We start from the raw sequence: 26,744 nt of genomic DNA, 5'->3' as shown, positions 1-26,744 counted from the left end.
GGTGCAATTATCAACTGGCTCTATATAATAATAATAATAATAACGGGCGTACGCATATGACTTTTTTATTTTTAGTCTCTCTCTCAGCAATAGCATTAGTAGCTTTGCATCCAAGAAAGCCCTATTCTCCTCCTCCTCCTCCTCCTCCTCCTAAGAACTGATGGCGCCGGAGGCCGAAGAAGAGATGAACGAGAAGAACCCACGTCCTCTCGATGAAGACGACATCGCGCTCCTCAAGACTTACGTACGTTTCCCAACCCTAATCTCCATCCTGCTCTTTTTTTTTTCCTAGGGTTTCGAAGTTTCCATTTCCTATTAACGTTGATTTCGTGTTTCTCATTCGCCTACTATATTAATCTCTTCCTTAGCGGCTGTGGATTATTTGTGTGAATCTCTCTTTATTCTCACATTCTTGTCGATTTGGGGTTAGGGTTCTCTCTTTATATACCTCCCTCTTTACTTTATTTTATTTTCTATAGTTTTCTTCTCGCTGTCCTTTTGGACTGTTTCTATCATTAACTTCTCTCCATTTATTTATCTACATATTTATTATGGGTTTAGGTTTTAATTTTCTTAACCCCCCCGGCCATATGTATATTCAGATTGTCAGATCTTCTGTTATTATGCTCTCGATGCCCTTTCAGATTAGAAATAACTATAATTATGTGTTCTTCTGCCGATGCCCTTTCATAGTACTAAAATCCCTGTATTTAATTGTTCTTCATCTTTGATGATATTAATTTTTAATCTAGATTGTTATCTTTCTTTGTAAGATGTTATTGAGCTAAAATTGTTGCATCGTTTTCTTGCATTGGATTATCTGATTTTTTTATGATAGTTACTTTTAGATCTGTTCTTAGATTGTACGATTCCTTGCAACTTTGTTCTCAATGTCCTTTCTGAGTTAGAGTTTCATTTTTTTTTCTCCTTTTGGCTGTTTTTCAGCCCTGGAATTTAGTTTCTTTTTCTTGTTGTCAAAGCCATTGGATTTTTCACTTTTTTTCTCTTTCTTCTTTTTGTCGTGGGTCTTGCCTCAGTTTGCAAGTCAAATCTGCAGAGATAGGGTAGGGTTTTGGTTTGTTGCTTTTTCTTTTTCCGCGTGGATTACTTTGACCTAGCTTAGGGTGTGTTTGGATGACTTTGACTTAGCTTAGGGTGTGTTTGGACACGCTTGATATTACACTAATGTTGCTCACTCTCCTTTGTGGTTATGTGGGTAAGAATTTCGGTATTTACAGTACTTCAGAGTTTGCACATAATCATTTTGGTATTTTCTTATGACAGGGTCTGGGTCCTTACTCTACCAGCATAAAGAAAGTAGAAAAGGAAATTAAGGAAATGGCCAAAAAGGTCAATGATCTATGTGGTATGTTTTGTTAATTTTTTCTTTTGGCATGAACTTTTATGAAATAATGACTTCGAAGTATGCAAAAGGAAAATGGAAAATCAATTTGTATCCAGTTCTTGATCGAATAATGCATTTGATAAACGAAGGCCCTCAATATCATGCAGATGATAACACTTAATTTTTTTTCCTTTAAATATGATTGCGGCATATTTATTAAAATTAATACAGTATTTCAGTAATGGGTGTGATGTTGAGGCTTGGTCTGGTTGTTGCAGACTTGCTTCTTTTTTAATAGGTATATGAAATGCTAATAAACAGTGGGGGGAAAGATATGGAAAGGGCTGAGCGGGCCATAAGGAAAAAAAACTTGTTTGTAACAGATTAGATTCTAGCTCCTGTTTTACCATGAAAAACAGGAACCTATTATTAAGAATATAAAGCTTTTTTTCCCTTTTCCATTTGGGGTTATTTTTATCTTGGAGTTCAGTCATTTCTAGATTTTAGGGTTTTAAAATCAATTAATTGTAAAGTGGCCAGCTCTTCTCCTTCATTGTAAAGTGGCTAGGGAGGTTTGGGACAAGCTTCATAGTCGGTTTGGTATTCATTGGGTTTTCCTTGAAGATCTTATTGATCTCATCCATGGTAGGTCGGTTGCCCCATGGAAGAAAAAAGAAATTTTTTTTGTGGAATGTTTCCTTACTAGCTACAATTTGGGTTCTTTGGAAGGAAAAAAATGCGAGAGTATTTAAAGGGTATTCTAGAGGTCCAGCATACTTATCCGTTAAAACGATTGCCCACACGATTGCTTGGGTAAGATCCCTCCCATCATTTACTTTTGTATCTGCTTATGACTTACGGGAAGGATGGAGAGAGGCTTGTTGGAGTGTATAATTGAAGCAAAATGTGTAATCAAGTTTGGGTAATCCGGGTCCGGCCGGTATTGGCGGGTTTAAGTAATGACCAGGGGATGTAGTTTGGGCCTTCGCGGCCCTATTGGGGAGGCTGATGCTTCAGAGGCCAAGGTTCCCACAGCTCACCAGGGCTTAAAACTCTTGGCTGTGAATTGTGTAGACAATGTTACTCCAGAAGAGGACTTTCTGAATGTTATTAAATGGCTTAATGGCTCACAAAATCACCCGTGGAGATTTGACATATTTTTTGATGAAATGTTTGATTGGATGAAGCCGTTATCTATTCAGTTTAAGCATGTTCACCTGTCGCCGAGGTGGCCGATAGACTTGCGAGAGATGAGTGTCGAAAGAGGCATTGGCATTATTCGATTCCTTCCCTCCCCGTTGAATATTTTTTGTAGATCTTTATTTTTTTTGTCTTGTTGCTCCCCTTCCTTTGTAATTTGACAATCTCGGTCTTTTTTTAGCAACACAATTGGCGATCATTAAAAAAAAATCAATTCAAATGATGGAGGCATTTTTACTGATATTGTGATCTAGGAAGAAATATTCTTGCTTTAGGTTAGAGAACCCAGACTCAATTCAAATGTTAAACCCAGAAAGTTCTGCTCTTGCCTCAAATAAGTATGAGCCTTGTCATGTACTTGTTGGCAAGGTTCTGAAAATCGGAATCGAATAGTAAATCGTAACAGGGTTCGAATTGTAAATCGTAAGATTTTTTCAGATATATATATATATATATATATATATATATATATATATATATATATATATATATAGAGAGAGAGAGAGAGAGAGAGAGAGAGAGAGAGAGAGAGAGAGAGAGAGAGAGAGAGAGAGAGAAGTGTAGCTACACATACGTGTAGCTAACTTAGCTACACCAACGGCTTAAAATACAGTGGGCCCCACATTGTTTAGGTGATGCAAACCATTCATTTGATGGGCCCTCATATAGATAGGGTGTGCCCAAAAAATCAGCTCTATAGGATCATCCCAACCCTACGATTTGTGGAGGCAAAAATGGACGCGTAAAAACCTTCACAAATCTGTCCATTTTTGCCTCCACAGTTTGAAGGGTGGGGATGATCCTATGGAGCTGATTTTTTGGGCACACCCTATCAATGTGAGGGTCTATCAAATGAATGGTTTGGATCTCCCAAACAATGTGGGCCCACTGTATTTTAAGCTGTTGGTGTAGCTAAGTTAGCTACACGTATGTGTAGCTTCACTTAACTCATATATATATATATATATATATATATATATATATATAGAGAGAGAGAGAGAGAGAGAGAGAGAGAGAGAGAGAGAGAGAGAGAGAGAGAGAGAGAGAGAGAGAAAAGGGTTTCTGCTATCTGCGCTCGAGCCCAAAAACAGGGGGGGGGGTGATCCTAAGCATTCATTTGGAAGGCCCCATCATGGATGGGGTGCCTACCAAAAATCAGCTCCATTGGATCACCATAGGGTGTCCATTTGTTGGGCCAAAAATGGACAGATACTGTTTGTCCACTAATTGCACATTTTTTGGGCCCACAAATGGACACCGTAAGGTGATCCAATGGAGCTGATTTTTGGTGGACACCCTATCCATGAAAGGGCCCCATCAAATGAATGCTTTGGATGCCACCAAAAAATGTGCCCCCCCTGTTTCTGGGCTCGAGCGCAGAAACCCTTTTCTCATATATAAATGAGAAAAAATATTACAAAATATAAAAAGGTAAAGAATAAGAATAAAATGAGTAATTATCTATTTTCCATTTGAAACTTTTAAATTAAATATAAAATTCCATGATTATCCGAAGCACAAACCATATTCATCGCACAATAAATTACTAAACAAAGCACAAACTATATTAGTAAACAAAGCACATACTCAAATCTATAATAATCATCATACAAAGAAATGTAAGCAATAAACAAAACATTTTGGAACAACCAACGACCCCTAATTGTCGAAGGGGACTCTACTAATGCTGTAGCCTGGGCTTCTGGTTTCTCTAAGGGACCCTGGAGATTGCAGGAACTAGTTGCGGAAATATTGGATCTGATAAGAATTCTTGATCCGAGGATTGAACACCGAAGGCGATTGGCGAATGAGGTAGTGGATAGCTTAGCTAAGGTTGGAGCCAAAGGGAAGAAATTGAAATAGTCTCCTTCCTGTAAACCCAATTCAAGCTGATCTAAGGATGGAAGGAATAATCTTGGATATTGCACTTGTCTCTGCCTTTTGTTCCTTCAACTTGGTTTCGGGTATGCCCGTGCCTTTGCTCTAATACTTTGTAAAGCAGGTTGGGACTTCTGGTCCCGAATGCCTTCTCAATATTAATGAAATACGTCAACTTTCAAAAAAATAAACAAAGCATTTTGAAATGATTTTCATTTGGAAATCACAATCAGTTCTCAAAATCCAGAATCGAAATATCGTAAAAAGAATCGTAAAAATCGCATGATTCAAAGTCAAATCGTACTTGAATCATAAGATTTTTAAGAGAAAAGATTCTCCGTCCGGTTTGAATCGTTCAACCCACGAATCAATTTGAATCATAAGATTCCAATTGTAAATCGTAAGATTTTAACAACAGAGCTTTTTGGCACAACCAAACTGAGAATTACCTAAATATCTTGGCATATGTTAGTAACTTTGGGTAGCATATATGTCGTTGAATAATATAATTAGTGATCATTTTAATAGTTTAAGAATTTAAGAACCAATTTTAATCATATTAATCCATCATGTTGTTGATACATCGGCCACATGGTTTTTTATGCATTCTTTTGTATGCTTTATCTCATCCAGTTATATGGATTTTTTCACATAATTCTAAGAGATAGGATTCCTAAGAAGAACAATTGAGGTATACAACTGTATGAAGTATCCTTGGGAATAGTTTCCATGACCAGACATGTTGACAAAGGATGCAGTGGGTAGAGATAGATTGTATGTTGGGGGATCCTTGCCCAATAATGTATCAATGTAATTTATTTATGTTTTTCCAATAAAGTTTTTTTTTTGAAAAGCGACAAGATTTCATTGATAATATGATGAATACATTGGGGACAAGGAGTCCCAACCAGCATTACATAAAATCAAGAAAAAATTTGCCAGGGCGAACCCTGGGACAAGAAGAATTAGCAAAAGAAATTTTGGATCCTCTTCTCGATGCCTACAATCAATAGAGGGGAGTCTTTTCCCTGATTATGCCCAACCAAAACCCCCACTCTTCATCTTCATCCAAAAACTTCTCTAGCATCCAATCTACAAACTTTTAGCAATAAAGTTATCCTTCCAAAAAAGGGTTTTCATGACTGAACTTCTCAAAAATATAATTAGTGGTCTTGTTATCTTTAGGAAGATTTAGATTAGAGTCTCTGGTGCTTTTTTCCAAATATGCTTAAATTGTTTTTCCTGAAATAATTGTGGATAAATTTTTATTACAAATAAAGGGATATTATAAAGGGAGCAGAGTTTGCCTGCAAACAGAAGTCAGTATCAAAACTATTTTGTCTAGAACTTCTGCAACATATTAGCACTCCTATGAATATGCAAAAAAGAAAAATCTTTTCTCTGCAATGGTCAATGATCTTATCGATGGTGTCTGGCAACCATTACGGACCTGAACTATGGTGCCTATGCCCAAGCAAGCATAGTTGTTGCCATCTTGCGTCTGGAAGCACCCTCCAAGATTGCTGACAGTATTTTGAAGGCCAATAAGAAGGGCACATGCCTCTGCTTCATGTATATCTGTAAGTCCAATCAGCCCCTGACAATATCATCCCAGCCTACCCTAAATGAATTCGAAATACACCAACCACCTCACCCGTCTGGAGCTCCCCAAAGAAGAGCCATCAAAATTGAACTCTATGATGTGAGGGTTTGTGGGAGTCCAATTGACCTTTCTATTCTCTTTTGGCTTTCTATCCGTGTCACACCCTATGGTTCCTTTCTTTCCAAACAACCATGCAACCGCAAATGGAGCTATCCATCAAAGAATATGGCCTTTCTTAGTTAAATCTCTGCAAGACCACTCCTCCAAAAGAGATGAAACACCCAAATCATGCCAAACTGCCAAACAATCTCAATTCACAATTTCCTAAGATTCGAGGAATGAATAAAGAGCTGGTTGCAAGATTCTTTGGCGACCTTGCATGTATAACAATGATTTGGAATTTGCAACTCCTTTTCTGTAACTAGTCAATAGTGTAATCTTTCATTTCCCCGCCATCCATCAACCATTATGTTGTTGCTAGCAAATACTACTATTTTTGGTTTTGTATCTTCTAAATCATCCACGCAAGAGATCTGGACCGTTTTTTTTTTTCTGATCAAATCTTTTACCCTAAGTGGGATTTGGGGCTTCGAAATGTGATGCTTAAGAAAAGGTCCATCACTAAATACATGGCATCTGAAAAAGATGTCATAGAAAAATGAAATACGCATCATTCAGGGCTTTCTTCTCTGCATCTGACTCTAATGAATTTGCACTTGTATAATCATCCTCTTGAATTCGTATCTGCATCCGCACCTCCTGAAAAGCCTGCCTTGATTTTCGTTAAACAACAGGAATTAAAGAATCTGACACTGGTTTAGCTGCTCCTAGCCAGTGGGATCTTGTTTCTGATAAGCAAATGATGCAGGAGGAGCAACCTCTTCAGGTTTATCTTTTTGAATACTCTCAATGAACTGAATGCTGTTGTTGTAACTTGCATACCATTATGTTCTGAAACCGTGATTGGTTTTGGTAGGTTGCACGATGCACTAAGATTATCAATCAAAACTCTGAAGATGCTAAGTACGTGATAAATGTTAAACAAATTGCAAAGGTATAATTCCTTTTTTTCCTATGGTTGGAGCTATTTTAAGAAACATGTTATACAACTGTTGGGTCTAAGTTCTTCTTGGTAACTGCAGTTTGTTGTTGGATTGGGTGATAAAGTTTCCCCTACAGATATTGAAGAAGGCATGCGCGTTGGGTAAGGATTCTCTCTCTTCTTTTTTTTCTATTCTACTTTAAAAGTTATTGTGTGATTTTTCTCGAACAATTGTTTAGTGGGATACAAAACAGAAAGACATTGGCGAGAAATTTTTTTTTCTCACCCTTGTTTGAGCATTATTTTTTCTTTGAGACCACATTTACTTGCATGATCTTTTTTTGTTTCTTTTTTATTGTTTAATCATCAAGATCTTTTTTCTTAGATTTTAATATTCATAATTATAATATCAATTATGAGCATGTATACAATCAATGTTTTTATTTAGAAGAACTCTTGATTATTTTCTCTCTGGAGTTGTACCGTTGGGAGTCTTGAGTATTACAAAGTTTGATAAATTAGGATTGTTTTTCGAGGGGCTGGATTTCCTAGTGTCTCAAAAAATTGTATGCTAATTGGAATCTTTAGCACTAATGGATAAGAGAGCTTTTAAAAGGCAAAAGATGCCTAAGTAATTGTGTTGGAAGCAAATGAAGATTGTGAATAATAGAAAGTAGAAGATTTTTGACTAGTAGGGGCTGTTTGGATACATGGATTTTAGAATCCAAGTTTTAGTTTGAAATCAGTGTAAAATTTTAGATTTTACAATCCTTTATCCTAGATTTTAAGTAAGAAATCCAGGCTTTAGAATCCCCCCCTCCTAAGATTTCTAACACCTGGAAACACGGGATGGTCTCCTACTCTCTCGCTGCGAGAAATTAGAAAATAACAGATGATCTCCTTCTCTCGTCTCCCATCCAGGATTTTGAGGACATCCAAGATTCTAAAATCCGCGTACCCAAGTAGGCCCTGTAAAGGATAATTTTTTTCTTTTAATAATGCTAAGTTGTAGTTATGGAGAACTACTTTGGAATCCAAAGGTTTTAGACTGAGCAGGACCCTAAGATAGAGAGATAGAGTATATGGAGTGCAACTTTAGTAATGTAAGGAGGTGGGGCCAGGATGTAGTAAATATGAATGGACAGGAGGTACCTAAGAGTGATTTCTTTCTCTATCTTGGTTCAACCCTACATAAGGAAGGAGAGATTGAAGAGGATGTTAACCACATAATAAGAGCAGGTTGGTTGAAGTGGAAGCATGCTTCAGGAGTTCTGTGCGACCGTAAAATACCTACCAAGTTGAAGGGAAAGTTTTATAAGACAACTGTGAGGCCAGCCATGCTGTATGACTCAGAATGTTGGGCCACCAAGAAGCAGCATGTGCATAAAATGTTGGGCCACCAGCTATGCTGTATGGCTCAGAATGTTGGGCCACCAAGAAGCAGCATGTGTATAAAATGAGTGTAGCGGAGATGTGAATGTTTAGATGGATGTGCGGCCACACAAGGTTAGATAGAATTAAAAATGAATACATCCGTAAAAAGTTAGGGGTGGCACCAATTGAGGAGAAGATGAGAGCGCACTGCTTAAGATGGTTTGTGCATATCCAACGTAGGCCTTTGGATGCTCCAATGAGAAGAAGTGACTCATGCCAAGTTGATGCAGTAAAAAGAGGTAGGGGGAGACCGAAAACAACTTGGGTAGAAACACTGAGGAAAGACTTGATGGCTAGGAGCATAACAGAGAACATGACCTTGGATAGGAGAGAATGGAAGAAAATGATCCATGTAGACGACCCAACTAGTGTCAGGATTAGACTTAGTCAATTTCAGCCGGGTAGATCCGTTCATCTTCTTCATGTAAATTTTCTAAAGGATTCATTAGCCAACCCCAACTAGTTTGGGACAAAGGTTTACTTGAGTTGAGTTCAGAATAATGGAAGTTGTGTGATGTATGGGGGAGGGAAGGATGTATATTGCTACTCCCTATTTTCAATTTGGAAGCTTGTATCTTCAGCGCCTTGTGCTGTGAAAGTACTTACAATTGTTGGCGTGCCCACGGGACACTACTTTCACCATTTCCTCCCAAATGATGGTATTTATGTTTATAACTGTGATGACAGTGGCGGCGTATCTGAGCTATTGTTGCTACCATCCAAAAGAAAAAAAAATCTGAGCTATTGTGTTCTGTGAAACTGATAATTGGTAAAAAAAAATGTTAGATGAACTTTGGTTTCTAAAGCCAAATGAGTTAATTGATACATGTCCATTTCTTTTCCATCAAAAGAAAACCAAGTTCATACAGATCCACAGGCATGACGTGGTCGATGTAAGTGATAGAAATAACCAAATAAGATTTCTGAAAGCTATTGTCAACATGTGTCATGTAACTATCGTATTATCCATTTGATGACTTTCAGTTGAGATAACTGGCAAACTAAAGAAGCTTTTAGCAGAATCTTGAAATGATATATGTTTACCGTAAATTGCTCTCTCTCAATTATTTGTTCAAGTTAGAATTTGCTTTTACCACGGATCTTTTGCTTTCTTTGACATAATTGTGTTTTTTGTTGCAGAGTTGATCGGAATAAATATCAGATTCAGATTCCCTTGCCTCCAAAGATTGATCCCAGTGTTACCATGATGACGGTAGAAGAAAAACCAGATGTTACATACAATGATGTTGGTGGATGCAAGGAGCAGATTGAAAAAATGCGAGAAGTGTGTATAATTTTTTTTCATATAGAAGTAACATTTTGTGACCTGGTGGTCACGGGTTTGAGTCACGGAAACAGCCTCTCTGCAAAGCAGGGGTAAGGCTGTGTACATCTAGCCCTCCCCAGACCCCACAATGGTGGGAGCCTCGTGCACTGGGCCATCCTTTTTTTAATAGAAGTAACATTTTGTATTGACGCTTCTTTCCTTTCTAGGGTAAAAACATTGGCGAGGTTGCAACATAAACTTGATTAACATGCACACCCGCATCTGTGTGTGTATGAATGAATCTAGGCAGTGCACCTTTTTTGTTTCTTTCTTCTTCTGTGCTGTTACATTTATATATCTGTGCACATCACCTCAGCACTATTATGGTGTCCTAGGCAGGTATCTGGGTCATGGAGTATCAATGTTCAGTTAATCTTGGTTTGAGATGTTTTTGTATATATTTTTTAAGGCATAGATTGAGTCAGCTAGCTTTCTTATTATTGTCACCCTGGGAAAGATGCAATGTTGCGACTAGCGAAGTTAACATAGTCATTATTCTTGAGTCAGTCTAGACGTTTCTAGTTTTCTGTCTTTACCAATTCATGAAAAATGCTTGAATTCTAAGTTTATACATTAAAATACTATTTAGATGTGTTGATACTCTTCTCTGGAATCCCATTGACTGTACCGAGTTTCTATATTTCCAGAACTATCTGTATCATTTTGATCTTATACTTAGGCTTGTTTGCATGTCAGTCTCCTAGAGAATTTTCCAATCTAATTTGTCGGTCTCCAACATTCTTTTCTTAGGGTCTGTTTGGCTGCACAATTTCTGGGGTTTACTAGGTCTGTTGGTTGGTTTTGGGGTGCCGTGTCATCTTCTAGTAATGTTTGGTTGCATGTTTTGATTGAAACTACTAGGAGACTACTTGCCTTGTCTCTGCCTTTTGTGCCTATGTGGCATGACTTTTGTCCCCCAAACACCCTTACTACTGCCCCTTTATTTTGGCAATGGCACTCCACACCAGAAAACTGCTTTAGTTGACAGCCAAACACTGCTTACCCCACTACTCAACGAGGAGACTACTTTACTGTTACTACACTTGTTGACTACTTGAGTTCTAATTCACCACTGCTCTACAACAAGGCAACTACGTGTAACCAAACAGGCCCAAGAGTGTTCTTTTACTCCAAAGTTTTCTCACCATGTCTTACTTTCTTTTTTCTAATGAGATTTGAATGGCAAGATTTATATATGTTGGGATGAAGACAAAATATTGTTGCCCAAGATCTGATGTCATTCATAAAAGCGTAATATACTTAGGCCCTGTTCGTTTCAGATTGTGAGAACCAATGGTGAGGGCTCCAACCAATTATTGGCCCAAAATTGTGTTTAATTTTGGGATAATTATTGGTTGGGGCCCTCACCATCGGTTGTCACAATCTGAAACGAACAGGGCCTAAGTAGAAAGGAAGTGGTGCTTCCACAAGCTGAAATAGAGATCCCAAATATGTAACTGTTCCCATGTGCCCCATTAGTGTGCTATATGTAAACTCTTGGGAGTAGCTATTGTGCTATTTATCTTTTTTTCCTGACTTCTGTTTAAAGTTTTTTAAATTGGTATCATAGCTTGAGGCCATGTCCACATATTGAGGCTGAAATTGGTGATTTTGTTTTTCATTTTGTAGATTTTATGGGCTTAGAAGTACTATATGCTTTATAGATGCTGCTCCATGATACCCCTGCTTTTTCCATGACATGATTTTCTTTATTCAGGTTGTAGAGTTGCCTATGCTCCACCCGGAAAAATTTGTTAAGCTTGGGATTGATCCTCCTAAAGGGGTGCTCTGCTATGGTCCGCCAGGAACAGGCAAAACTCTCCTAGCGAGAGCTGTAGCCAACAGAACTGATGCTTGCTTTATACGTGTTATTGGAAGTGAGCTTGTTCAGAAATATGTGGGAGAGGGGGCTCGGATGGTTCGTGAGCTTTTTCAGGTTCGTGAGCTTTTTCAGGTTTCATCTATCTGTTTAGAAAGTCGTCTTGCAGTTATTTTTATTCTAATATTTGGCTGTTTTTTTGGCTATCTCCTTGAAATGTTGTTCTTAAGCTGAACCTTTTTATCTGCTGTAGATGGCCCGTTCCAAAAAGGCTTGCATCGTCTTTTTTGATGAAGTGGATGCAATAGGTGGTGCTCGTTTTGATGATGGTGTAGGTGGAGACAATGAAGTTCAGCGTACAATGCTTGAAATCGTGAATCAGCTTGACGGCTTTGATGCACGGGGAAACATCAAAGTTTTGATGGCAACAAATAGGTCCGCTTACTATGTTGGTAGATAATACATAGGTCCGCTTACTATGTTGGTAGATAATACATAGTAAAGTATGAAGACTTAATCTTGGCTTGTTTTTGTACGCTAAAAAACATGATGGCAACAAATATGTCCTCTTACTTGCTTCTATGTTGGTAGATAATATGTAGTAAAGTTGGAAGACTTGATCCTGGCTTTTTTTATACGCTCAAACCTTGCTGCTTTGTTTTATTGCTTGATCTTAGTTCTCACCATATTGTCTTGATCTTGGTATGGAGTTGAGAAAGTTATGTTAAATTCCCGGCAAGAAGTGTAGGCTATAGAACCCTTTCTATTCTAAAATTTAGATTTAATGTTCTGTGGAAGAGAAGGTTTGGTCAAGAGGATCCGTTGCTGTATATTTGGTAGAGGAATCGAGTCTCTCTGTGTAGTAGAGATGGTTGCCATTATTGGAGAGAGAGCGAGAGAGAGAGAGAGAGAGGTGGTTGGCATAATGGTAAGAGCATGTGTTACTAATGCTTCACAAACTATAGTGCCCATCTATTTCCTTCCTCAGAGTGAAGTCAATTTTCAAAAGTTACTAACAGATTGGACCATTAAAAAACGTAACTTACAAATTGGAAAAAAATTACTGTGTGGCCTCTTGTGATCCCAAACACCATACCAAGTAGGAACTCCCGACTTTTCTGTAAGGCTATACACTGCTCAAAATATTTTTTTGTAGTTCAGTTTGAAATACAAAATGGAATTTCAAATTTTCTCTATCCAGTCTTTATCAGAGTTTTTGACAACTCCTGTGGTAAATTTTAAAGTTTCTGATCCTACGATGTCTTACAAATAAATGCTGTATTTCACGCCGTTTACCTTATGTTTTCTCTCCGTCCTTGTATTTTTTGCAGACCTGACACATTAGATCCAGCATTATTACGTCCTGGACGGCTAGACCGTAAAGTGGAGTTTGGTCTACCTGATTTGGAGAGCAGGACACAGATATTCAAGATCCACACCCGAACAATGAACTGTGAGAGAGATATCCGGTTTGAGCTTCTCGCTCGTCTCTGCCCCAACTCCACTGGTAAGTGACGCTTCAAAGTTCAAACACATTTGTTCTTTTCCGCCATGCTGCTGTCTAAAGTAAAGATCCAATTGCAAGTTTACCCACAATTGCACACAAAATACAATTGGGTGCACAGAATACAATTGGGTCACACATGCAAACAAACCCAATGGTTCAAACAAAATAATGTGTTCTCGTTTGCCTGTGACTTATTTGGACTGTGAACCTATATTGATCACATTCATAAGTATTTTATTTTTCTGTAATTAAAATGTGAGTCTTTAGACTCTTCTTTTGCCTGTTCTAATTGTCTGATATCCAACACTTGGACACAAGCACACCATTGTCTATATGTGCATAAGTGCTTGTGTAAAACTATAATTTCACAGTTTGCAGATACAGAATACAGAGATTGGGGATCTGTGATTGTATGAAGTCATGGATTATATTGTAGTACTGGTGTCTATGACACAATGAATGTTACATGGATTAGATTGTAGTGCCACTTGGCCCATGAATTTAGAATATTTTAGGCTGGCCCATGAATTTAGAATAGTTTAGGCATTTTTTATAAGAAGCTTTTATGGATGAATGTACTGTTACCATTCAGAAAAAAGAATCTAAAAAAGAATCTACTTTTGAATCCAAACGTTATGTAATAGATGGAAATGCTGGTCTACTCATCGCAACAGTCATCTTTCCCTAAAATTACAAATAGATGGCACAGGTCATATTTTACAAAGGAAGTTATTATTGCCTTTATAGGATGTTAAATGTAGAAACATCATAATTCTATTGTTGAAATTCTGGGTTTGTGTTAGAACTTGGAACTTCCTTGATTACTTATGCTTTGAGCACATATGAGGTCTTGATCGAGCTCCCTTTGGAAGATATGGCAGAAGAAATCATCTGAGACCCTTGTCTCCCCCTATCCTCCCTATTCTAGTGACATAATCTCCAGCAATTGATTCTTCTGTCCCAACTATCATTCCAATGTGGGAGACAACTGGCAGATTCAAATTCTCATATGGCAATTTGATCTAACCTCTAGTCGTCAATTCTCTCATCCCAACTACAATTCACGGGGGGAGACAACTGGCAGAATCTATTTAAAAATTCTAAATTCCTGGTTCGAAAAGGGAGGCATTGGATAGGGATAGGCTTACATGATGGAAGGAGCTAGTAGCACAATTCTAAAAAGCTGGAATGATGAAAAAAATTAAAAAAATTAAAAAAATGAAATGCTTGTTGGGCTTCCCCTAGAAGGAGCTAGCGGAATAAATGATTTCCTGGAGGCTGGGAAAAGAAAGACAGATCAAGTCTCTCTGGGTTCAAGTGATCCGTCTATCATGACCCAGATTTCCCAGTGCAACTGTAAAGCGACTCAAATGTCCCATAGGCTTGGCCCGCCTTGAACCAGATGATAGGCCCAACGAACTTGGCTCGTCTTCTGAAGCCCACTACTCAAAGAAGTTGCATGTTGTTATCTCCGTCGATCTGAGACGGTCTTCATGAGAGGGGGAAGAAATATGTTAACAGACAAACCCGTATCTTTTCACTCTTTTATTGATTTCCAAAATACTTGTTTATAGCTTGTAGTGCAGCTTCATGCGCCCACCCAAGAAGAGTAGCTTGGAACGTGGCTCCGCCCTCGTGTAAAGGAACCCTCACACTGGTCCATCATTTGCACTTCGAAGTACAGGGAGGGGAATGAGTCCCAGGGACTAACATTTAACACTTCGAGGGTTTCAGTTGCGAGGGATTTTGAAAGTTGAATGGACTCTCGCAAATTGTTCGTGACTCTTGGTGGTTTGGACTTTGAATGTGCAAACACGCGACTTTCATGGCCTTTATGAGATGCACAGGGACTTCAGCAGGAGCTTCAGACGTTGAAGTTGTGGGCCCAACTAGTGAGTAAACACTTAGATATTACTCTAATAGGTATTTTTACTCCATTACATGCACCTAAAAAATGTAACTTGGCCTAAAATGTACATTATATGGATTGCAAAAAATAGCAATCCATACTCTTCAATTTATATCTAGGTGAACCATTAAGATAGAATTACTAAAAAGTTAGCATATAATATTTAACACATCATGAAAGAAAAGACGAGACAAACAATGAAACACCATTTCTAATGACCATTTGTGTGATAAATTGAATCTGTCCACATCTTAATGGCCATTCTATCTCGCTTCGCAACACCTAACTCAAGTTGTTGAGTCTGAGTTTGCAGTCCCTCCTCGAAATCATAATTCTTTGTCATCACTTGGAACATTTCAAGGTCTTTCTTCCTCTGACTCATCAGGTTGAAACTCATCACTGCTGTATTCCTTCCTCAAGTAGTTGTGCAAAGTGCAACATGTTATTATCAACTTCACTCAGGTTTTGTAAGCTTTCAACGGTTGAACCTTAAATATAGTGAAGCGAGATTTGAATCCACCAAATATTCGTTCAAGCAGGATGTTAGTGAGAGCTAAGGGGTGTTAGTGAGAGCTAAGGAATCAGACGTAATTGAAAGGGTTAGGATTAGAGGCTTGGGAGCCATATCTCACCTCCAATTTGCATATGGCACGGTCTTTTTTTTTTTTTTGCATCTCAGGAACAGATTTGAGAATCTTTAGATCATCTTGAGATGGTTTTAAGCTATGATTTAGCCGACACTTTGAATTTATTGCCGACGCACGTGTCCGGCCGTGTCCGACACGACACGCGCATGTCCACACGTGTCGACACTCCTTTAGACAGTTTTAGTTTGTTGAATGAATACCATATTTATATTGTTACAAATTATGATAGTAATCAGTAATTTTATATGCATGTATGTGTCACTATTTCTAGATTTTTAGATGTTGCCATGTCAGACAACTCGTATCCGTGTCGAAACCTGACACAAGAATCCGTATCTATAATCATGATTATATGTACTTTGTATTTTATCCATGTCCCTGTTTCAAAATTTTGGGAGTTTGCCGTGTCCGACACTCCGTGTCCGTGTCGACACGTGACACTCGTGTCCGTGTCCACAAATCATAGGTTTTAAGTGTTTTCACGGTTGAAAGTTAATTTGGGAAAAACTCCTTACTAGGGTGAAATGTGGATCCGAGTCAGCTGCAAAGGTTGGCTAAAGTCTTGGGTTGTTCAACAGCTTCCTTTCCCATTGTGTGCCTAGGTTTACTACTTGGATTAGACATTCCTTTGGCAACCTTATAGTATCCTATTATTGATAAATGCTATTTAGGTGGATGGCATCAGACATGAGGACAAGGAATCTTTTTTTTTTTTTTTTGGAATGGCTGAGGACAAGGAATCTATCATTAAGGAAATTGTCAAATTCTAGTAATTGTTTTTCTCATCGGAGGAGGCACACGTCCAAGGCCAGAGGGGTTAATCTTTAGTTCCATAGAAGAGCGGGATAGAAATGCTTTAGAGAGAAGCCTTTTGTTAAAGAAGAAATCAGGGCGGGCCTTTTTCCCTTAAGCAAGGACCACGCTTCTGGGATGGACAGGTTCTGCTTAGCCTTTTTTCAATGTTGCTAGGATTCAGTCAAGTTCGATATTGCTGCTTTCTTTAAAGGGTTCTATGAGGGTTTGGTCTTGGACAAGTGCACATTTACCACTTTCATAACTCTCATTCCCAAGATTTAAGGAGCCGATACTATGTGACTTTAGGCCAATTAGTTTGGTTGAAAGCCTTTATAAAGTCTTAGCTAAAGTATTGGCGAATAGATTAGAGAAGGTGCTCCATAAGTCTTAGCTAAAGTTCAGCGTATTTACCAAGTACTGGTATATGAGGGTCACCAGCACAAAGACCATGGTGTGTTCCGCATAAGCTGGCTGCGGCATCTGCTCAGCCATCCCGTTCTCAACCACCTTGGAATAGCAGCTTATAGGCGAAGCTGGCCCCTCGCATATCAGCACACCATTATTGAAGTTGGCGCCTGGCAGCAAGAGGAAGGCATGCATAATGACCTACCTGCCGTTGGAGATTTCCCTGCTCTAAGACGGGAAACTATCAAAGACAGAAGTGATTGGATTGTCCTCATCCGGGGGGCCTGCTGAATGATTTTTGGCTAATGAGATAGTGTTGATATTCATCAAACCCAAGGCTGTAACCTCCAGTGATTCTGAAGATTCCGCCACAATTAGGTCCTTGCCCTTGATATTTTTAAACCACCACACCAGCCGCTAATGATAATATATTGCTGTGTGGCTTAGATGAAACTATCAAAGACAGAAGTGTTTGGATTGTCCGCATCCGGGCCTGCTGAATGATTTTTGGCGAATGAGATTGTGTTGATATCCATCAAACCCAAGGCTGCAACCTCCTTTTGTTGCATTCCATATCTAACTGCAAGGTGACCTTTGAATATGAGATAGTACGCTGCCCGTTGTTTCAACCCGCGCCTTTTCTTCACCATTGGGTAAAACCCACTTGAGTTCCTCCAGCGCCCTGCCAGCTCATGTGAGGTTTTGAATTTGAAATTTAACAGGACTGGCGTGATTCTGCGAAATCAATGCAGCCCTGGTAGCTGTAACACTTTATTGTTCTTCTAATTGCCAAGTGCGCCATCTCTCGCCCCTGCTTGGATGGTTCTTACAGTGCCATCTTTCGATGAGAGAGCATCATCTGTCGTGCGTGCTATATTATTCTTCGAAAATGAGTTTTTAGGAGCCAGGGAAAAAGGAAAACTGCTACTTAATCGGCATGGATTCCTTGATAACACGGCCTATTCACCTTCATAAAGGGCGAAGATACCTCTCTATTGTTGGATCTTTCAAGTGCTTCATCAACAGCAGATCTCATCTCCCTCCTTCCATCCAGCCGTGGATCGACGATCATCGGCCACCATCGTCATCTCCATCTTTCCAGTCGTTGCAGCTGAGGAGGGTTCCATCCCTGATTTCTTTGCCAAGCGTCTCACCGTATTCCACCACAATTTCCACCATGAACTGCTGCAGCTCATTCACCACTAAACAAATATGTTTTGGGATGGCGAAACCTAGTGTTAACCGAGATCTTTAACCTTGTCAAATTCTAGATCATCCGCTTCCAGCCATTTGGGATCGATTTGCCATCACATTGCCCAAGCAGTCTCCATGTTTTCTAAAGCTGTTCCTGGAATCTGATCCAGACTTGCTTGGATAAAGATTGGAAGGGTTCCATCTAATGAGCCTACCAATGACCAGTGTAATCACATCTTTTTGCACCTCCTGGAATCTATCATTTTCGGATTCCATGGAGAAAATCAGTCAGAACAAGTGCTTATCCACCCTCTTAATGCCCTTACTTCGAGGGCTTTAAATCTGCCGTGTCTATGGTCACAAGTGTATCCTAGATCCAGCTTTCCAAGTAGACAAAATGATGCTGGAACGTTGAGATGCTGCATTAGCTTCGACGATAACAGAGTTTGCCAAAGGGGCGATGGGCCAGGGTTGAGGCCCAACCTTTGCCAGAAGCGGAGGAAAGACAGCCTCCTTAATGATCTTTGTCACCAAGTTTTCGTATGGAAAACACCTTTGTTTTTAATCGTAGTAGCTTTCATTAATAAAAAAGGGAAGACTGAGAAAGTCCACGCATAACAAGTAGTGATTACAACCAATTAGAAGATAAAATTAAAAAAAATACACCCAAATAAACACCTCCTATGGAGGCAAGAAATTGAACATTTGAAATTCCTGTCTGTTAACTCCTTCCCTTGCTAGCCTATCTACAACCCCATTTGCAGATCTTCTGACATGAACAAAGGAAACAGAGGAACCTTCCACTCTATCTCTAATCTCGTCAAACAAATGAGCAAACCTCCACAGAGGAACAAGAGAACCCTTAGGCCATCTTATCACATTGAGAGAATCGCCCTCCACTATCAACTGGTCTAAACTTTTTCTATGCACAGAAATAATTCCTTTTTGAGCAGCCTTGACCTTTGCCTCGCTAGCATCCGCTACCCCATTCAATCCTGAAAAAGCCCATGATACCTCCCCCCTCGTATCTCTTAGGACACCCCCTATGCCTGCAAATCCTGTGTTCCCCACGCTTGGCCCATCGAAATTAAGTTTCAGCAACCAATTTGAAGGGGGTTGCCACTGCTGGATAATTAAGGGCCGATACTCCTGACTATTACATTCCACCCTCCATCCCTCCCATAACTCAAAAGCCGAAACGAAACGGAAGAGTGGAAGAGCTTTTGCCCAAGCAATGGTCAAAGCTATAACTTTTAAGAACATAAAATAGGAAGACTTTGCCACCCCTCTGAAAACCCTGTCATTTCTTTCTTTCCATAATACCCACAAAACAGTAAGGAAAGAGAGCGACCACATGACTTTTCATTTTTTTCTTCCAAGATGTCAACGACCAACCTTCAAATAAATCTTGAATATTCGATGGGAACACCCAATCTATCCCAAATCTACACAATATGCCACCCCTTACCTCTCTATCTACTATGCAGTGAATAAATATATGGTCAACTGATTCTCCGGCCTTGATGCATAATTAACAATGGTCAACAATCAACATATTGCGATCTCTCAGGAAATCCACTGTTTGAACCTGCCCACGGAGGGCCACCCAACCGAAAGTACATACTCTAGGTGGAGTTTGGATATTCCGTACTTTTGCTTCAATTGGGAGCACATGACAAAGAACCAATTAGTTGTAGAAGGATTTGACAGTAAAAACCTCAGTAGTTTCCCATATCCAACCCTCTTATCTGCTCCAGAAGAACTGATGTGCGTGCCTTCAAGCAACTCTAGAAGTTTGTCAACCGATGAAATTTCTCGTATGGAAAACACCTCTTGCAAAACTCTCTCTAAAGTTTACATGCGAACGTCCACTGCAAGCCCAGTGCGATCTTACTACATGCTTAGCTAGCATCTCCTTTCCTTGCTATATGGCATTTATAAGAGGTCTAGGTTTGCACCAGGCGTTGAATTTCCGATAGCCAAGATTTACAAATGACAGTCGCTGCATCTCCAGCCACCCTGTTCTCCATTCTTGACCGCTCTTTTGATGTGAGTTTTTATTGGTTTCCTTTCAGCCTTTCTTTCTAACTTCTCTCATCTCCCTCTCATCTCTCAGTTTACCTTGCATTTGTCGTTCTCTATAGCTGACACCCTAAAAAAATGGAACGAAATTGTGATGGACCGATCAAATAAAACTGTCACATTACTTGGATTTCCTCGCCACTAAACTCACTTAAATTTAACTTCGACGGAAGTTTAAGAGGTAACCCCGGTCTGGCTGGAATTGGTGTGAGTGGTATGAGATTATAGAGATGACATCACGTCACGCCCCCGACCCGGAAGCATGGAAACGAGGACGTGACTGCGACCGCGTGCCCATGGTGGAACCACAAATACGCAAGGTTTCAAAACACAATTATAAATCCCATACCAAGAATTTAATGAAGTTACCCACATCTAATATAATAAAAGGTCATCAAGTACTTACAATAATGTCTTACATATTTCCCATATGAAATAAGTAAATTCCTCTCAACACTCGAAGTAAATAAAAACTAACTCCAACTGTCAAATTCTTTATTTCTCTAATGGACTCCTACGTGTAATCGCCATTCTGCGGCAATCCTAAACCTCTTGATAATCTGTAAAGAACAGTTATATAAAGAGTGAGCTAACAACTCAACAAGCAACTATAACCCTTATTTAGCCGAGACAAGCATGCTACAATATAAATATTTGATGCTGAAATCATTGAAGAATCCATTTCATAATGTAAGAAATATGCAAGCTATTCAGTAATCAATGAATAAGGCAGTTTAGTTAATTTCAGAAGTCATGCACGTTTCGATATCCAAAATAAACAATTAAGGCATTTCTCTGAGTTTTATAAATAACGCACATTTGGGAAAAGAAAACAATTGGAATCTGCATTCATTGGAACTACGGCCACACTCTACCTGTGACAAGGCAAGTACTTACAATAATGTCTTACATATTTCCCATATGAAATAAGTAAATTCCTCTCAACACTCGAAGTAAATAAAAACTAACTCCAACTGTCAAATTCTTTATTTCTCTAATGGACTCCTACGTGTAATCGCCATTCTGCGGCAATCCTAAACCTCTTGATAATCTGTAAAGAACAGTTATATAAAGAGTGAGCTAACAACTCAACAAGCAACTATAACCCTTATTTAGCCGAGACAAGCATGCTACAATATAAATATTTGATGCTGAAATCATTGAAGAATCCATTTCATAATGTAAGAAATATGCAAGCTATTCAGTAATCAATGAATAAGGCAGTTTAGTTAATTTCAGAAGTCATGCACGTTTCGATATCCAAAATAAACAATTAAGGCATTTCTCTGAGTTTTATAAATAACGCACATTTGGGAAAAGAAAACAATTGGAATCTGCATTCATTGGAACTACGGCCACACTCTACCTGTGACAAGGCCAGCTCAATAGGTCACCACAAAGTGGTGAGCACGGTTCAATAGTAGTTCAATAACAATACCATATGGCTAGTTAACATGATCATGTGTCAGCGTACTAACCCGCACTGACGGGGTCATTTTGCAGTCCGACTAAGAACCCTTAAAACATAATATTGGAAATCAAACGGTAGTCAATGTGCAATAAACCTTTAGTTCGAAAATCAATAGCTTTCAGTACTTAAAAAAAACAAAAAATTCAGTGACACTTGCTTGCTTGACTCGTAGCGATTAAAACATGGTTTTACATTAATTTAGAATAAAGCACATAAAATCCAATGATTGTAACAAGAAAGCTATTTGAGAGAACATTATAAAACAACTTTTATGTGAACAATAATTTCAAATGAAGAAGCAATCCGGAACAAATACTTACATACAATTCATTTGTAAACGCATAAGAAATACTGAAGAAAAAGAACTAAATAAGAGCAATAACCACTTACAGACAATCATTCAATCATTTTAACGGCGCTTTCACAAAAATCTAAACCACTCTTTAAAGAGAGGTTTAATCCCAATTCTTCGGACATTGGAACCCAAAATCCTTAGCTTTGATTTACCGATAATAAATCTTCCTCAAGCTCCTCTTTCCTCCCACCTCTCCTCCTCCTTCTCCTCCTCCTCTCTCTCTCTTCTTCTTCTTATCTCGTCAAAGCTAGAGTTTGTAGTGATAAATCCTCTTTCATCCTTTTACATTGGAAACATATTTATTTATGGATTCAAGTTTAATTAACTTAACAATCAATTATTTCATTTATACAAAGAAACCCAAATGTGTGGAACTCAACTAAATGCAACCCAAAATTCTCCACGTGAACCATCAATACCCTATTTAGATAACCTAACATTATGGTTTTAAATTTCGGCCGAAATATTTCGGTTTCGGCACAAACCGAAACGAAATTCACATGAAGTCGTTTCTTTACAACATTTCGCCAAAATTTCACCGTAATGTCACCGAATTTTCATTTTTGGACAAAATTTCCACCGAAAATTTAAAAATGTACACCGAAATGTTAGAATTTCCACCAAAATTTATGAAATTTCCACCGAAATAACCTAAATTTCAACTGAAATCGCCGAAATTGACACCAAAATTTTAGACTTTTCGGTCAAAATTAAAAAATAAACAAAATCAAAATCATATTTTTATATGATTTTGGCCGAAATTTCGGCCCGAAACTGAAACATTTCAGTTCATTTTGGTTTCAGTGGTGGCCGAAACCGACATCGAAACCGAAATTTAAAACCTTGCCTAACATTTCATTTTTGTTAAAAAAAAAACAAACATGTGGCAACTCGATTAATTGCAACCCAAATTCTCCACGTGAATCATTCCATATCCTATTAGAAGTAGAACTTAAATAACCATGACCATAGAGAATTTATTAGAAAACTAATTATATGATAAACTGATTTATTTTTAATAACATTACTCTTAAATATAAGGTCGGTTTCACCTAAATGATTACTCGTATAAATATTTAAATGATTTCAGCTATTTTGATAATTAAACTCATTTTAAAGAAATAATCATAAACTTAAATTTTGATAAAGACACCCAATTCCTAATAAATTATAGTAAGACCAATATTGGTAATGACATCCCTTTTAAATATAACACTTGTGTGTGCACGGGTTCGGGTATTGCACATCACCCGCTCTTTCTCACACCCCGTTGACAACCGCTGCTTTGAACAAAACAAATGCCTCACACCCGATTGACAACCGCTGCTTTGATCGACACAAATGCCCCCCCGAAGGCTTTAAGCTACTTCTCGATATCCTGGATAAGGTGTGTGCTAGAAGTGAATCTGCAAACGTCATTCCCGATAGGCAAATGATAAGGTGGATTCTTTAGCAAGATAGCTGGTTGGTGACTAATATCCATTATAATCTGCCATAGAAATGGACTTTTTTTGTATGTGTATTTGTTATGAGATGCCCCATCTCTCTCTTTTTCTTTTGTACTGACATTCTATGTACTCTGAATCTGATTACCATAAATAGCATTACTGTTCTCTAAAAAAGAATGTTAAATCTAGTAGCAGCCCAACCCATTGTACCTGTATTTGCACACTTTTGCAAGCTTTTGTGCATGTAAATAGATGAATGTGTCCCTGCGACCTATAGATTTTTATGTATTCCATCAGATGTCTTGTTTGCTGTAAAATTTTGTGTCCAATTGCTGCTAACATTACCATGACCGGAAGTACTGCAACCATTTTAATACTTCATCATCTCCATTATAATAATACTTTTATCATCTCGATGGGGGCAATGCTTTGATCAGACTCATGACCTCAACTTTATTGTTCTTATCCCCTAACCCATGAAAGACTTGTTGTGATTTCGTTGTGTACTAAAGAAGCATATTGTGAGCTGCTTGCTTTTTATTTTCACTTTTGCTGAGAGACAGGGCTTTGTTTAACATCTTGGACTGGTTATTAATTGATTCAGGGGCTGACATAAGGAGTGTGTGCACCGAGGCAGGGATGTATGCAATCAGAGCACGGAGGAAGACTGTTACTGAGAAAGATTTCCTTGACGCTGTCAATAAGGTTATTAAAGGGTACCAGAAATTCAGTGCAACCCCCAAGTACATGGTCTACAACTAGCCCAAGCTTCCTTCTTTTGTTTCTTTGTTGCTTTATATGTGACACGGTCCAGTATTTGGGTGATAAAGTCATGTTTTTTGTTATCCTGCCCGAGGCTAAAAGGATCTTTATCCTTTGGAGGTTATTTTGTTTTATTTTCATATTTTAAGCTGCAGATTTCTTGTATTATTACTACTAAATTTCATGCTGGGGGTTGATCACCATCTCTTTAAAAAGTCGTGTTTTCTTAAACAACAAAATAACCTTTTAGGGATATTCCCCCACTAACCCAAGATAAAGAAACCAGCGGTAGAGGTTGTGGTAGAGGCTGCTGCTTGTGGGGGAGGAGTTTGGACGCTGACCAGGTGCGCGCATAGCTTGCTTTGGGCTCAAGCTATATGCTGCATGTGGGACATTCTAGCCATAGGGGCTGTGCCAACAAGGCTCGTTGTTGGTTACGGTGGGAGGAAGATTTCTGAGAGGTTTTACTGAGCTTTCCAGCTTTTGTGCGGCAATTTTCAATGTTGCTGCCAGTGTCACAGCAGTGCATCTTGCACTGTCAGGCCCCAGAAACATAAGAGGCTCAGCTGTTGCTGGTGGTATGCAGTGTTGGAGAAATGGTGGGTTAGATTTGAGCGATGAAGTTTCATCACCCATTTCTCTAAATACTTCTAGGCTATGGCTTGAGTTGCTTGCATCAGTATACCGAACCGGATGTTGCAAGTGAGAATGAACATATTGGGTGTGAAATGAATATAATATTCCCACACCTTTGTTTCAATAATGCCACTCTACTTTTTACTTCATATTCCTCTTTTAAAATTGGGCATTTTGCAAATTATTAAAATCATTCAAAGCTACTTAGAAAAAGACTAAGTGCGTAGTGTCATTGTTAAATCAAGGGTGTGAAAATATCATTTATCAGAGTGAAAATTAGAGCCACAATAAACTCGGGGGCATTCCAATTGATGTAGTTCGGTTACTATAACCTAGTAACACAAGTATGGTACAGTTCGGCAAACAGATTGAAGGCTCGCACTCGCACCTGCACCCACTCTATTGAATAGAGCACTGATCCACTCACATTCGCACCCACCTTCCTCAATACACAAGGATGTGCGCCCACTCTATTGAATATATACCTTTTTAACAGTTGAAAGGAAATAATACACAAGGATGTGCCAGGAAATCTCAACACGTGAGATGAGGTGGTCGAATGTTTGACCAGTTCCTACCAATCGGGTTTTATCCCACCCGAAAAGAAATTGAAAGGACTATCAGAATTGTGATTTAATTCAATGGAGAGGACTATTAGGGACTTGTGCAATTTGCCACATCTAAACTCACCATCATTTAATAAGAGCCTGTTTGATTGCAGGATAGGATTTATACGGAATAAGCTCTCAGCCCTAATTGTTTTTGTCATGGATTGCTTATCCATAGTTGGTTTTTGTCTGATTGTCAGTTGCGGCTCTGCTCTTAACGAAAGAGGATGGTGGTAGTTAGTCTCTGCCCCAAAACAACTTGAATGTTACTACTGTTGGGATGAACTAAACCAATTGTTGGCTTCTATAATGTCATTTCTTTAAAGGGGATCATCCTATGGAGAAGATTGGATGATCCTAAACTTGTTTGGTGTAAAATGGATGGGTCCCACCAGAAAGCTATCAACGGATCTTTTACCATTCAAAAAACAAACAAAAAATGTATGGACTATCTAGAGCATGACCCCATACACAGGTGAAGCCATGTTTACTATGATTCAGGAGGTTTTTCATCTTTTGGCTATACTTTCTTATTCTCTAGCTTTTCCTAAACTCCTAAACCTTTGGGGGTTCTGTTTATCTATGATGGAGGAGTTCCGTTTTCTTTTGTTGGGGGTGCTCTTCTTCGCTAGCTTTCTGTTTTTCTCTCTTCCTTTGGGCTTTTTGCTATGAGCTCATCAGTGGGATTGGATTCCAATTGGAAGGATGACCGTTCCATAATCCAGTTTCATTCTTCAACGTGGAGAATCCCTTCTTCCAGGGTATCTATAGGCAAGAAACTATTTCCTTGATTCTTGAGGGGCTGTCTCTGTGAAACTTCTTTGGGACTCCATTTGCTTTGGATTGCCCTCCTTTGATGGTGAGTTTTCTCGTGGGTCCATTTATGCCTCCCCATTCCTCACCTATGTTTTCAGCCTCCACTCATGCTTGATATCTTTGAGATAGCCATTGAACTGTTTTTCACAAAACTTATGTGAGTTGCTGAAATCACAGCTTAGTCTTACATGCTTTAGGTTTCCAATCGTACTCAATTGGTTGAGTGATGTGCTGTTTGGAGTACGATTCCTCATCATAAACGAATTGCCCGGTCAAATTCCGGCCTTCTTATAGTTTAATGTAATCAGATCAACTGGAATCTCATTGCATATACTCCACGTTTCTAGACTTAACTAAATAGGTTAAATAGATATTACTATTTTCATTTTTTGGAATCATGAAATCCCGTACATCTTGTGGAAATCTCAGTTTTTTTGTCGGACAGAAAAGTATGATATCTG

The 26,744-nt window shown here is 38.8% G+C and overlaps 1 protein-coding gene across 2 annotated transcripts; it reads left to right on the top strand.

Annotated features, from left to right (window-relative positions):
- Positions 1–74: 74 nt before the first annotated feature.
- RPT1A (regulatory particle triple-A 1A) lies at positions 75–24,438 on the top strand. Of its 2 annotated transcripts, none has more exons than XM_077380403.1 (10): positions 75–244; positions 1,285–1,366; positions 6,821–6,912; positions 7,003–7,080; positions 7,169–7,230; positions 9,643–9,787; positions 11,547–11,765; positions 11,902–12,083; positions 12,980–13,155; positions 24,066–24,438. In XM_077380403.1, exons 1-10 carry the CDS (start codon positions 161–163, stop codon positions 24,221–24,223), a joined length of 1,278 nt encoding a protein of 425 aa, XP_077236518.1. In that variant the 5' UTR covers positions 75–160; the 3' UTR covers positions 24,224–24,438. The 2 variants fall into 2 exon arrangements, with proteins under 2 accessions (XP_077236518.1, XP_077236517.1); XM_077380402.1 differs by having other exon boundaries at positions 11,547–11,783.
- The last annotated feature ends 2,306 nt before the right edge of the window (positions 24,439–26,744 follow it).

This window comes from Tasmannia lanceolata, unplaced genomic scaffold (genome assembly GCF_043159265.1).
Source record: "Tasmannia lanceolata isolate RefF3 unplaced genomic scaffold, GAP_Taslan_0.1 ptg000005l, whole genome shotgun sequence".
Lineage (NCBI taxonomy): Eukaryota > Viridiplantae > Streptophyta > Magnoliopsida > Canellales > Winteraceae > Tasmannia > Tasmannia lanceolata.
The sequence above is the reverse complement of the archived record's forward strand: the minus strand, read 5'-3'. Positions and strand labels throughout refer to the sequence as shown.